This window comes from Engystomops pustulosus, chromosome 1 (genome assembly GCF_040894005.1).
Source record: "Engystomops pustulosus chromosome 1, aEngPut4.maternal, whole genome shotgun sequence".
NCBI lineage: Eukaryota > Metazoa > Chordata > Amphibia > Anura > Leptodactylidae > Engystomops > Engystomops pustulosus.
In genome coordinates, this window is record NC_092411.1 from 252,840,619 (window position 1) to 252,855,755 (window position 15,137).

At 38.9% G+C, this 15,137-nt stretch overlaps 1 protein-coding gene across 2 annotated transcripts in view; it reads left to right on the top strand.

The window, feature by feature from the left end:
- CORIN (corin, serine peptidase) overlaps positions 1 to 15,137 on the top strand; it is a 154,433-nt gene that overhangs the window by 110,547 nt on the left and 28,749 nt on the right. Inside the window, exons 8-15 of one of the 2 annotated variants that reach the window (XM_072124782.1) lie at positions 1,937 to 2,047; positions 3,121 to 3,243; positions 4,177 to 4,281; positions 6,884 to 7,115; positions 7,642 to 7,787; positions 8,554 to 8,661; positions 13,947 to 14,060; positions 14,161 to 14,271. In XM_072124782.1, coding sequence (XP_071980883.1) covers positions 1,937 to 2,047; positions 3,121 to 3,243; positions 4,177 to 4,281; positions 6,884 to 7,115; positions 7,642 to 7,787; positions 8,554 to 8,661; positions 13,947 to 14,060; positions 14,161 to 14,271 — 1,050 coding nt within the window. The remainder of the gene's footprint in view (positions 1 to 1,936; positions 2,048 to 3,120; positions 3,244 to 4,176; positions 4,282 to 6,883; positions 7,116 to 7,641; positions 7,788 to 8,553; positions 8,662 to 13,946; positions 14,061 to 14,160; positions 14,272 to 15,137) is intronic. The other variant, XM_072124787.1, reaches the window with a different exon arrangement.

Below are 15,137 nucleotides of genomic sequence, written 5' to 3' on the forward strand. Positions count from 1 at the left end.
ATGAGTTTTGTGTAACTGTCTTTGTGATTTTATGTATGTTTATGTTTTTCATTGTTAGAAAATGCTTAAGATAACATAAAATTGACCCATTGGGGCACATTTACTTACCCGGTTCCTTGCGCGATCCCCGCTGTGCGGTGTCCGCCGGAACGCCCATCTTCCGCGATTCATGAAGATTGTGCACCCAATTTCCTGCATGTGTCGCTTCCCCGATCAGGTCTGCCGGAGTTCACCTTCTTCCTCCCTGTGTATGTGAGTTCTTGTGACACAAATTGAATTGTTAAATCCCGCGCGTAGTCTGAATCCGTCAGCCCGCCCCCGATTTGTGCTGTGTGAAAGCCGGCGCAATTGCAACACAAAACGATTACATGCGACACAATCCCCTCCGCGATCGCCGGAAAATCGGGAAACCCGGCGGAAATGCGGCCGTGGGACCCTTAGTAAATAAGCCCCACTATGTCTCCTGACAAATCTATTGTAGTGAATACATACATTCCCTTTAAAATGACAATTTTAGGATGTCTTTACCTAGAATAGGAGATGCAGTTTAAGTAATAAAGTTAGAAAGTCTCCTGTTTCTGCCCAGTTATGAAACAGGGACCTTTCCAGTATGAGGCAAACGTGATAACCACCACACTACAGTAACTTGGTTAGTGTAATAATGTTGTCTGTAAAGTATTCTGTATGACTCATGAGTGACAGATGTCAACAGGTTAACCAAACCGTGGCAAACCGCTACAATAGTGCATCAGTGGGCGGCAAGTTTTCTATGGAGATGGCTCATGGGCTGAACCCTCTGCATAGAGCCCAGGTTTGTGCTGAATATTGCTGGTGCTAACTCGTTAATTGTTGTCGTTAATTACTGCTGGCAAAGTGTTTCATCATCGGGGAGAGACAATCACTTACTATGGCAGCCTTTTACAGATCATGAGCCTTAGCGATCAGACCCCCTAGGGTTAAAGTCTAGTAAAAAAAAAAAAAAAGGAAAATAAAAGTAAAAAAACCCTAAAAGTTCAAATCAAAGCTCCTTCTCCTAGAATTGTTACAAAAATGACAAAAAAAGTCTGATCTATCACAATATTCCAGGATATTCCCGGTGGTGAACCATGAAATGGAAAACAGCTCCAAAATGTCCAAAGTGCCACCTCTTTGCAATTTTGCAACTGATAAAGAAAATGTAATAAAACGTGATCAAATCACGGGTATTGGCAAAACCGAAGATCGCAAGTTTCTTCTCAATGGGCCGGGGACTTTCGACTGTGCTGTATACCATGCCCTGTACTGAGAAGCGGGAAAAAATTCTTGTAGGCTCTGTTTTCAAAGTTTTCATTGTGGGGCCCAAGTGACTCCACCTTTTTATTCTTTGGTTTGGCACAATCACAATAAGTTTTAAGTTTATAAGTTTTATCAGATTTTAAAAAAACTATAATCCATACAATGTAATATTGTCCCCATAATGGTTGCAATAAAAATGACAGTTTGCCAAAATTAAACCATACACAGCTCTGTAAGCTGAAATATGAAAAAGTTATTAGCACCAGGATGTGGTGAAACAAATAATTTTTTGTACAAAATGTTTTAGATTTTTAAGATTCTGTTAACACCTAATAAAACCTATAAACTTAAAACCTATTGCAATTGTGCCAACATGGTATACAGAACATTGAAAGTCCCAGGGCTGTGGAGCAGATGAAGGGAACTTGGGGTCGTCAGTTTTGCCGATACCCGTGATCTGATATTCATACCACTATCCTGTGTATAGGTGATAAATGTAATTTAAAATAGAAAGGAGAGATAGGAAAGCACAAGATTGTAAGTATTTCCAATCACACGCCATATCTACCGGCATTTCACACCAAACTTTATCAGCAGTTGATATACCAACAGAAGTTTGCATATTATGATGAACCTAAAACTATGAAATCTATATCCTTAGACTGTAACCCTGCACAAAGTTTCCGGTGTGGCGATGGACGATGTATTGCGATAAGATGGGTGTGCGATGGAGACCACGATTGTGCCGACAAGTCGGATGAAGTCAACTGCTGTAAGGAATTTATAGTGCTGATACTTTGCCCTTCAAGTATCAGGGTTCCTGCTGAACATTCTTATGGATATGGTGTCTACATTGAGCAGCAGTGGATTGAGTGTCCCATGGGCCCCGGGCTGTTCACACTACTAGGGTCCCCCCAGCATCCAAACCAACAACCAACTTAGAACTTAAGTACTACTCTTTATCCGGAATCTTCTGCTGTTCATAAAAGCAATTTAGTGATGAACTTCAATCGTGCTCTTATAACCCATCTATATAGGAAAGCCAATCACATTCCCTAACCGCATGAAACCCTTCACACTGACTACTGTCAAGACCAGATCTCCCAGACAGTGTAGGAGATGTGGATGCTTCCCTTGGCTGGCCCGGCCTCTGCAGCTGAACTCCCCCTCATACTGTTAATACTTGCATATAATCTGAGGCTCCTAATTTTACCACAAAAAAAGGAGAAAAGTTATTGACTTGACTATAAGCCCTAGGGTAGGAAATGCAGCCACTACTCTAATAAAATTTAGAATAAATTTAGACTAGACAGCCTTGAGCTACATTACATTTATTTTCAAATATTAGACTCTTCTAATTTTATTCAGCAAAAGGACAGTTTCAATGATATATGATGGAAAGAGACCTTTCATCCCTGCTAAACAGCGGTGCATATTCATGATTACAGTTTGATTCTGTTGTTCCACCAGAAATCAGGGGCTCCATGCATCATATATCACTATGATGGACAGAGTCACATCGCTGGAACTGTAGTCGGTCTGTGAGGACAAACCACAATTCTCTGAAAGACATGCCATGAGACTTGGTTAATGAAATAGTCTTTTTTAGCCACGTCCACATGCCAAGACATTTTGGAAGGAATATATTAAGTCAGGCATTACCTACATTGGATATAATCACTTTCTCCTGTTGAAATGAGATATGCCAAAATTATTATGTGACTGGTGTAGAGAGGGTTAAAACAAAACGTAGATACAACTGAATGGAATTATGGGGCTCAGACTATATGAAATCTGTTGTTTGAATGAGGCAGAACTAATCTGTTTCTGATCTAATTTTTCCAGCTTGTCACAGTCAAGGTCTCTCTGAGTGCAGGAACGGACAGTGTATTCCTAGTGCCTTTCTCTGTGATGGGGATAATGACTGTAAAGATGGCAGTGATGAAGAAAATTGCACTGAAAATAAAGGTAAGCAATGGGCATGGTGTATAAACTATAAATGTATACACCCATGAGCGCTACAACATCTGTAGAAGAAACAAATGGCCTAAATACAGGTAGTCCCCGGCTTACGTACAAGATAGGTTCCATAGGTTTGTTCTTAAGTTCAATTTGTATGTAAGTCAAAACTGTATATTTTATAATGGTAGATCCAGACAAAAAAATTTTTTTTTGCCCCAGTGACAATTGGAGTTTTAAAATTTTTTGCTGTAATGGGACCAAGGATTATCAATAAAGCTTCATTACGGACACCTTACAGCTGATCATTGCAGTCTGGTACTATAGTAAAGCATCCAGAGAGCTTCACCAGAGGTCACAGGGGCAGAGGGGTCCGACTTTAACTACGGGTCGTCTGTACGTCGGGTGTCCTTAAGTAGGGGACCGTGTGTATAGTTTTCCAATAAAAATATGATATATCACTATGTATAGGAAGGGGAGAGGAAATCTGAACTCTGCGATGTGTATAGGATTAAATGATTTGGAACAGGATTTCTAAGTAAAAAGAAGATTAAACACTAAGACTCCTAGAAGAGACAATAAGAGTCCTGCTCAGCTTATACAGTGAGATTTTTCCTCCATTAGCGTGTGTACACAGAAAGCTGTCAATCACTACATGTGGGTGGAGTAATCAGGACTCTTACTGTCTCTCTAAGGAGTCCTTATATGGTAACTTTGTTTTTTACTCTGTTCCAAATCCTATCACACAGCTCTGCCTCTCTCCCTCTAGCTCATTCATATAAAAGATCTGAAAACTCTATAAAAAGTTGATGACCACATTTATGGTGTTAATACATCCATTATAATACCAGACTCTGCCAGTGATAAGAATTGAAGAGGTGTTAGAAAGTTATATTCCAATCCCTATTTCTGTAGAAAAACTTTTGTACATTTCATTCACAGGTCAGCCGTGCCAAGAAGGAGATTCAAGATGTGTATTACCCGCCTGCCCTGAATCCTGTGCCAATAACCCCAACTGTGAAATACCTCAAAACAGAACCAACTGCAGTATGTTCATCACGTTTTCTAGTTTTTATTAAAATTACAAATGATTTCTGGGTCTAACAGTCGGACAGATGAAAAAAAATCTTCTTAGTATGGTCTGTTGTTATATTTTCAACTATTTGATGCTGTTCCTCCAATCAAAATTATGATAACAATCCAACATAGCAAAAGTGCAGCACTATACATACTATACATCGCTAAAGGTAAATGTTGATTTCAAAATGATGACATCACTGGTATGACATCACTATCTATAATATTATATGGTTTTCGTTCCAGAGCCTAGAAGTGTAAAGTTTGACATTATTCGTATGTCTGCTCTTGGATTGTCCCAATTCAGATATTAATATCATATCCATATTTTTTCTCCCATTTTTCTTTTCTACTATTCCTCTGACAATGCTAGAAACCTAAGTGTCTGTTTGTAATAAATACATAAATGTGAATTGACACTGTTTAATAACTAGTACATTAGAATGCTGTGCTGAAAAAAAAAATACAGGCAGTCCCCGGGTTACGTACAAGATAGGGTCTGTAGGTTTGTTCTTAAGTTGAATTTGTATGTAAGTCGAAACTGTATATTTTATAATTGTAGATCCAGAGAAATTTTTTTTTTTGCCAAAGTGACAATTGGATTTCAAAATTTTTGCTGTAATGGGACCAAGGATTATCAATAAAGCTTCATAACAGACACCTTACAGCTGATCATTGCATCCTGGGACTATAGTAACATCCAGAGAGCTTCACCAGAGGTCATAGTGGTCAAAGGGGTCCATCTGTAACTATGGGTCGTCTGTAAGTCGAGTGTCCTTAAGTAGGGGACCAACTGTATATCATATCCATATCATATATCATTAACCGGAAATGTGTGAGCCCCTGTTATGTGTTGACCATGGTATTATGCATCCTACATTATTTTTAAAATACTTTTTTTAAAGGGAACCTTTCAGTAGAAATGGACCAAATAAATCACTACTGGTATGTTGCCAATTAGCTGACACACCTTCCAGATCATGTTTCTTTCAATGGCCAGTGTGGTGGCATCACCCAGAAAATATACTTTGCAGTGAGATGTAAATTGTTTGTATGAAGTCAAGAAGGCAGAGATTTTCACACTGAAGTGGAGCTCTCCCTTCATGGTTCTGCATCAAGAGACGTCACTAACCAGATCTCCTGAAATCCGATGCATGATGTCAATCACAGAGGAAGAGGCGATCAGAGCTCTCCACCTTGACTTTAGTGTTAAACTCTCCGCCTCCATGACTTTATACAACCAATTTACAGCTCACTTAAAAGTAGATTTTCTAGATGATGCCACCATACTGGGTCATGAAAGAAACACTAGAAGGTGTTCCGTTGCTGGAAAATATTCTGGTAGGGGTTTATTAGGTCAATTGCTGTTGACAGGTTCCCTTTAAATACCAATTTCATATGAATAATAACCATATTAATAAGGGAATGAATCATGTTGGCATACAGTGATGCATCTTCTCTATCTCTCTATGTATCACTGCATTATCCTTTTTTTTAAAACCTTCACAATACATATACTAAACTGTCATAAAAAACGAAAGCTCAGTCACCACCGGTTGCTGAGCTAGCTCTCACCTTCTCCCTAATAAAGGTGAGAGAACGAGAAAAAATCCTCAACTGCACAAAGGGATCAAACATGAGGATAATAATACCATATTGCATAAGAGCATCACCCATGACATACATATATTTGAAAGGTTCACATTTTATAACTGTCAGACTTTTTGTACAAGTTCACCTCAATTCATAAAAGTCGAATGCATCATGTTAACAATGCAGTGAAAATTCCATGTTATAGAGCAGGAAGGTAGTTTATAAAGTTCTATTTAAAAAGTTTCAATATAACTTATTATATTATTCATTTAAACCCTTGATGCCTCTTAATCCAGTAAGTGGCCCTACCCATGACTGACAGCAATCTGTGTACCATAGTGGACTCCTAAACCCAGTATGAACTGAAGAATACGTTTGCTGTGTGATGTTTCATTGAACATCCATAATTTTGAATAATTTTCTATATTTGTTCAATAATATCTCAGGGGGTCTTTTCTTGCGTATGTACAGACATCATCTTAAACGTTAAGAGGCTTTGTTAAAATACATTCTGGCTCCAAATTCCCCTAGGGCCCTCAATACATTATTTCAGGAGCTTTATATGTGATTTACTGCTCTTTTTGCAAGTTGCCGTCCACATGTTATGCAACAGGACTGACAGCAGAATAGCGTTGCTGTACACAGATGTAACAAAGAGCGAACCAGCGGTGAAAATAATAGAGTTACTAGTCGCCCGCCTCCTCCTAGAGCCATCTGGAGGAACAGCTGTGGATGGACCTCTCCTGTGACGTTGCATATATTAGTTACATCTGTGAAGATTCAGATCTTGTCTTATACCATGCATGATGAAGAGGCATAAGTAGTCTCAAAAGTTTGCAATAATCATCATTCTTTTTAGTTAGCCAACTAACTAGGACTCTCAACTTTTATCAAGAGATAGAAAATAAATAATTGTAATAAGTAGATATAACAAATATATCAAATGTTTTAATAAATTCCTTTCTTCCTTTCCTTCCAGGTCAGTGTGAGCCGATAACCCTAGAGCTATGTATGAACCTGCCGTATAATTATACACATTTCCCAAATTACCTGGGCCACAGAACTCAGAAAGAAGCCTCCATAAGTTGGGAGTCATCTTTGTTCCCTGCCCTTGTTCAGACCAATTGTTACAAGTATCTCATGTACTTCGCTTGCACGATTCTGGTACCAAAGTGTGAAATTGAGACCAACCAGCGGATACCTCCTTGTCGGTAATGCATCAATGTGCCCAGAATGATCTACTCTTTTGTAGTATCCTGTTTCCCCTAAAATAGGGCTTCCCCGAAAATAAGACCTAGTGATGGTCATTGCAGCAGTGCCCCCCCACACCATACACCAGGTCACCATTGAAAAGGAGTAGTCCGAATGGTATTTCTATGCTCGCACCATGAGACACTAGTCTACTTACACTGACATGGGGGCTTCTATATAAATCTTTAGTTTACTTTGTTTGGCTATAATGTGGTCTTTCCCTTGTTACATTGTCCCTTTTGCCATCATGGACCCCTCTTTTTGTTTTGTATATTTGCTAATGATTGGTCCATTACCATACAAGTTGGTTCTGGCTTAAGAATTATTTATGTCTACCCCATGCAAATCATCTCTGTTTTGTTAAAATTTCAATGACATTTTTGTGAGTGAAACTACAATTATACCAATCTCGTCCTACTTTAGCAGATTGTTCCAACCTGCTGAGATCAGCTATTAATAAAACATTTCTCATCTCTATCATTTCAGGTCTCTCTGTCAACATTCGAAGGAGCGGTGTGAGTCAGTGTTAGGGATTGTGGGGTTACAATGGCCAGAAGACACAGACTGTAGTCAATTCCCTGATGAGAAGTCAGATAATCAGACATGTCTGATGCCTGACCAGTATGTGGAAGGTGAGGACTATCATCTCCATTTCTTCTTGTATCATTGTTAAACATTTGAGGTCATGCAGTTAGTTTGTATTAATGTGCTTTTTTATCGAATAACATTTTATTTTAGGCACTAGGGCTGGAATTATTAATTAGAGGACTTAATCTTGTTAGTTACTAATTTCCTGGACAATTTCCAGGACAATAGGAGCAACAATTTTTAAAAATCGGGCAGAGTTTCTAAAAAATTGAATATTCTTTGATAATTTGCTCATCTATAATCATAAGAATGTCCGTCTTGTATCTACAATCAGGTTGGGAGAAAGAAAAGAGATGAATGGAGCAGAGGTTACACATTATAGATAGCTGGAGAAGCAACAATATCTATACATCCAATAGATGGAACGTGCCTCATATATCAGCACTCTCTACTTCATTCATAATTTGATCTCTGGGTACACAGGACGTTCTGAGGTGTCACATAAATGGTTGTAGTCTTTTCTCCAGTCCAAAAGATTCCACCTTTACAAAGGCTAATTCTTGGGAATGTCTGTTCACAGGAATGGTAGCTTCTTCCTTAATAATCAGCTCCTGTGAAAAAGTCATAAGTCTTTAATGGAATTGCCCTCCCATTTAGCATGTCATGTTATATCCCAGAATGTTGCCAAACCAATAACAAGCCACACCATTATCTTATGTTCTGTGAAAATTTGCTAAATGTTAAGGAAATCACATTTTGGTGATACAAGTCATACTGGTCATTTATCTAGAATTGATATTATGCTTGCAGAATGCTCCCCCAGCCACTTCAAGTGCCTCTCCGGACGATGTATCTTGGCCTCCAGAAGATGTGATGGAGAAGCAGACTGTGAAGATGACAGCGATGAAGCAAATTGTGGTAGGTTATTGAAATGTTAACTGATGCCACATGAGATTGACCAACAATATTTATGGATTATGATATATATATATTTTTCTTTTCTGGCCAATTTCACACAGTTACAGTAGTTGACATGTACACAGCCATATTATTTTTGCCATGTGATCCGTAATCCGAAATAAAATAGTCTGTGCAGTTTGAACTAATGGACTCGTTTGCACGGCCCAAATTAACCCACTGAAACGAACAGATCCATGAAAACCACAAAGAACACACCTAATTCCTTGCATGGATCAGAAACTGTTTTATTTTTGTACGGCTTTACCTTGGGAACATATTTATAAATTCAACTCAATATAATATGATACTGATTTTAGTTTTGTTCTTTTCTGGTTCTGTAATCTCATGTAAATGCAGCATATTCCATGGATATACCTGATCCGCTATGAGCCTAAATGGCATGAAAGTGTACTTCTGGCATATATTAACTTAGTAGATGGATAAAAAGTTCCTGTGGGTTTATCAGCCCTGTTTATGGTGACACCTGAGTATAGTAGCCTCTAACCTGTCTGCAGGGGCATAAGCAGGAGAGGTAGACTTCTTAATGGGGCCCCCTCCGAGAATATACATATTTGTATACATTTATACACGTATGCACACAAATGTATGCACGATGTGCTCTGTTATATACATATTGGGGCTTATTTACTATGGGCTCAGCAGATCGCACTTTTGTTGGATTTTCGAAGTTTTCTGGTTTTTGCACGGCTATGACAGGTATTTAACCGGGGATTGTGTCATACGCGAACAGATTGTGGCGCAGCTGCGCTGGCTTTCATGCAACAGAAATGAGGGGGGCATCAGAGGATCCGACTGGTTTGGAATGAGCGCGGGATTTAACATTCAAATTGTGTCGCAAGATCAAGCACTGACATGCACCAGGAAGAAGAAGGTGAACTCTTGAACTCTGCGGGACCTGAGCGTGGGAAGCGACACATGCAAGATATCAGGCGCACGATCTGAGCATTATCGCCGGACACTTCGTACTTTGTGAACTCCTCCAATCGGATAAGTAAATGTGCCCCATTATGTCTATTATGTTGTACAACGGCAGCATAATTTGTATATAATGGTGCACTTTGTCCATTCTTAAGTGTGTCAGGTCAGATTCTGAGGCCCTCTGACACTGCAGGCCCCATAGCAGCTGCTATGGCTACTACTGCTGTAGTGATGTCCCTTCCTGTCCATTTAAAGGTTGTCATACCATGACAAAGTGGGGTGTTCCCCCCTCCCACATACATTCCCTTTCCGGTTATCTCTGCTCCCAGAACTTTTATTGTATTTTTAATTTTATTTTATGCTCTTCTTTTTCTATCTCTACCGTTTCTCTTCTGTACTTTCTTGTCTGTTTGCTTACGATACTAGTGTTTGTCCTACAATTTCACTTGGTACATTGTTGGTTCTTCTTATTTTGTATATTTGTTATTGATATAAGAGGTATAAAAAACACTCCCAACTCTGTCTCCTACAGCAGTATAAGTTGATAGCGCTGGTTGAACTTTCCACTTTCTTTGAATATATTTGTATAGGTTAATCCCTGTGCTGAGTGGCTTTGCTGATAAAACAGATATAACATTATGATAATGAAGTTCTGTCACTTCTATCTCTGCTCTGCTGCTTGCTTTCCCGCTTCTCATAGCAGGAGAGTTTCTCTCTGCAGAGGATGATGATGCAATCAATTTTCTCCCTGCCAGACAGAATAATAAATTGCTGCACCATCCCCCAGCTGCTGTGTATGAGTGATCCAGCTCAGGTTGATTAGTGCTTGACTAGTCATGCTTTACATAGCATCCATAATGTGTAAGCCAGTCTGTCCCAGCTTTCTCAAGGTCCTGAATGATATAATTGTTTTTTCAGCAAAACCACTCAGCTCAGGGATTAACCAAGATATGATCCTGCATCAGTGTAGCTACAGCATTCTCAAAGTATGTTTGGTTCATACTTCATCAAATCAAATGGTAGGTTTCCTTTAAAGGTTTCTATTAGAAATAAAATAGAAAACAGGGCGGCACAACTTTCCCCCTCACAGGGGGATAACGTTGGCAAGTAATGGCACTTATCATGTTAATTTTTTATTGGCATTCCCAATGAATATATATATGGAGATATATAAACATAGAATAGATCTATAGCCATTAGATAGATGATGGAGATAGATAGATAGATAGATAGATAGATAGATAGATAGATAGATAGATAGATAGATAGAAGCACTAGATAGGTGGACATGAAATAGTTATGAGGGATAGACATTAGATTGGTAGATAACAGATATTTATTCTTGATAAAAATAAATATACCGTACATATTTTCAGATCTGTATATGCCTCTCATCCTGTACAGCTTATATAACATAAAAACTGTATACAAACTTGCTCTCGGAAAGATAATCAAATTTATTGTGAAAGCCTTGTTCCTGCTTCCCCTTTCAATCAATTTTTATCAATTTCTATAAATATGGAGGAGGACAGAGGCTGGAAATTTTCCAGTGTCACGGTGACATTACTCTGACCGTGCTAAGTTCTGCAGAGATGTTTGCTGCTCACGGCTCAAGGTCTCATTCTTATTCCATGTGTGCAAGATATTAGAATAGCTTCTCCATAAATTTCTCCCTCCTATAAGCTGATACAGATACTGGCCCTGTCCCTGTTACCATAAAAGGATCCAGATATTTCTAATTCTATTATATCTAATACAATATTTTGACGTTGCAGATAAGCAATATAATAAGACAGCTATGCCTGGTTAGTGTACAACTGGGCAGAAAGTGATTTTACATTTCTATTATTACATTTGTAGACATGTTATAGGAAAAAAAAGTCAGACATCTTTAAAAGGAACCTGTCATCCTGGAGCAGATATACACTAAACATATGGCCCTCAGGTGAAGTTCCCTGCATTATATACAAGTGCTACTCATTAAATTAGAATAGCAGCAAAAAGTTTTTTTTTCAGTAATTCAATTCAAAATGTGGAACTCGTATATTATATAAAGTTATTACAAACAGAGGGAACTTTTTCAAGTATTTATTTATGTTAATGTTGACCCCAAAAGTAATTTTCTCTGAAAATTTTATTACATCAGAGCAAATGTAGAAAATGTTGGCCAAATGAAAAGTTTGTACAGTACATGCACTCAGTACTTGGTTGGATCAATGCGGTGTGGCAGGAAGGCGATCAGCTGATGGCGCTGTGTTATGGAAGCTCAGGTTGTGTGATAGTAGCCTTCAGCTTGTCTGGTTTGTTGGGTCTTGGTGTCTCTCATCTTACTCTTGACAATACTCCATAGATTCTCTATGGGCTTATGGTCAGAGAAGTTTGCTGGCCAATCAAGCACAGTGATACTGTAGTTATTAAACCAGTGAAAATGAAAGGCATAATTTACTTTCATCCGAAAACAACACCTTGGAACAGTGAGTAATGGTCCAGTTCTTTTTCGCCTCAGCCCAGGTAAGACGCTCCTGGCATCGTCTTTTGATCAAGAGAGGCTTGATACATGGAATGCGACACTTGTAGCCCATGTCCAGGATACGTCTGTGAATGATCTTTTTTAACAAACCCATCAAGGATAAGGTTATCCCGGTTTCTTTTGCACCTTTTTCCTTCCACTCATGCTTCCATTAATATGCTTTGATGCAGCACTCTCTGTGAACAGCCAGCTTTTGTGGTTTTGTAGTATAACCTCCTTGTGTGTCAATGATTGCCTTCTGGACATCTGTCAAGTCAGCAGTCTTTCCCATGATTGCGTTGCCTACTGAACCAGACAAAGGGACCTTTTAAAATGGGTAGGAAGCCTCTGTAGGTGTTTTTGGTTAACCATTCGAATTTTTTGAGATAATGGAGCACATTTACTAGCTTTCTGTCTGACTTTGCACGTTCTTTCTAGTGCAAACTGCCTACACATGTATTTAATAAGTGCCTGCGCCGCATATGTGTCGCACGCGACCCTTTTGTGGAGTGGCTGCGCTATTCTTCATGCAACACAAATTTCTGCACTGAAGAGGGCGTTATGGTGCAGTCGGACCATGCTCCAGATTTAACATGCAAAGAATTGTGTTCCAAGCCCCATGTTAAAGGTGCACCAAAAAAGTGGTGCACTCTGTTGGAGCAGTGCAAGGGGATTCATGAAAAAACAGGTGCCAGAAATCCTGAATCTGGCGCCCCTTGCACACTAAACAGGAAAACTGCATATAGTGCAGTTTGCTCGGTTATTAGTTAATGTCCCTCAGTGACTTTTGGGTTTTCCTTTGCTGTATACCATAATCATCAACATTAACATAAACAAACAATTGAAAAAGTTCACTCCATTTGTAATGACATTACATAATGTATACGTTTCACTTTTTGAATTGAATTACTGAAAAAAGACTTTTTGTTGATATTCTAATTTTTTGAGAAAAACTTGTATAAGCATAATGTACTGTTCTTGAAAATAAAAAATGCAGAAATCTTAATTTTTATTCATATGCAAAATATCATTTTAATACACCATGAGCAGGTAGGCGTTCTGTCCATCTTCTCAACTCATCACCCAGTGCCTCCCATTTACCCTTGATTGCAAGTGTCCTGTTCCACGAGAGACACGGTGTCCTGGACCTTGTGTACAAGCCCATGATATATTTGTTTGCATATACATAAAACACTGATTTTCTTAAAGGGGTTTTCCCACAAATCAAATTAGGCCCTATCCTGTGGCTATAGCCTAACTTGCTGATCTGTGGGGCATCTGAGATCACGAAAACGAGGGGTCCGTTGAGGTCCAAGGTACCTCAGTCGGATCCTTTGTCGCTCCCTGCGAGTAATGGAGCAGATGGCTCAAATGGAGCCGACGGAAATTGCAGAGCGCCATATTGAAAATTAATTTTCCTCAAATCTAAATCTTCAAAAAAAATTCAACAAAAATATAACTGCCTCCTTTTTATTTCATGGACCTGGGCCAAAAGTTAACAATTTTTAGGGATTCTCCATGAATTAACAAAGGGTTGGCAACTCTGTTGGAAATGCTTTTAAATCTTTATAACAGATCATAGTTCAGAACATTTCAGAAAAGTTCAGAACATTGAACATCAATGGGTGGGGAGACTCAAGATCAGGGTCCAAAAATTTTGATTTTGGCTTTGCTTATGTGATTATGATACATATATATTCTGTGGTTTATGGTACAACATATTTACTGTAGTGTTTCTCAAAGTTTTATTAGATCCTTACATTATTTATCTTTACGACATGTTTATTTTCTGAAGACTGCACAGAGAGGGGCTTATGGGCATGTCCAGGGAGCAAGATGTGCATCAAACATTCCATGATCTGTGATGGCTTCCCAGATTGTCCTGACGAGTTGGAGGAAAAGAATTGTTGTAAGTTTTGGATATGTTTATATAGAACCTCAACTTTTTCCATCTAAAAAAGGATCAATTTTGATCAATTTTTAGTCCTCATTTTTTGTTATTTTTGTAGCATCGTGCACACAAGATGAGCTTGAATGTGCGAATCATGAGTGTGTCTCCCGGGATATGTGGTGTGACGGACAAGTGGATTGTACAGACAGTTCTGATGAATGGAACTGTGGTAAGTGCTACTGATGTGTTTGAGACTATTTGTACATATCCAGTGAAGGAAATAATTATTTGATCCCACTAACCCACTAACAAAGACATGAACAATCTATAACCATAAGAGTAGGTTATAAAATGAGGGAGAGAATATAAAAAAAAGAAAATCACATTGTATAAAATGTATACATTTATTTGCAATAAGTATTTAAAATCAGTATTTGATCTCTCTGGTTTAATACTTGGTTGCAAAGCCCTTGTTGGCAGCACCACAGTCAAACATTTTTTGTAGTTGATGATGAGGTTTGTGCATATGTCAGGAGGAATGCTAGTGCACCCCTCTTTGCAGATCATCTCTAAATCACTAAGATTTTGAGGCTGTTGCTTGGCAACTCGGAATCTTCAGCTCCCTCCATAAGTTTTCTATGAGATTAAGGTCTGGAGACTGGCTAGGCCACTCTATGACTTTGATGTGCTTCTTTTTGAGCCACTTATTGTATATTTTAGGTCATTGTCTTGGTGGAAGACCCAGTAACGACCCATTTGTAATATCATGACAGAAGAAAGGAGGTTGTCACTCAGCATTTTACAGTACATGGCTTCATCCATTCTACCATTGATGTGGTGGTCTTGTGCCCTTAGCAGAGAAACACTCCCAAAACATAATGTTTCCACAGTGTTCTTTGGGTCATAGGCAGCATTTCTCTTCCTCCAAACACTGTGAGTTGACTTTATGCCAAAGAGCTCAATATTTGTCTCATCTGATCACAGTACCTTCTCCCAATCACTCACGGAATCATCCAGATGATCATTGGCGGGATTGCCTATGTGCCTTCTTGAGCAGGAGGACCTTGCGGGCACTGCAGGGTTTTAAACCATTAC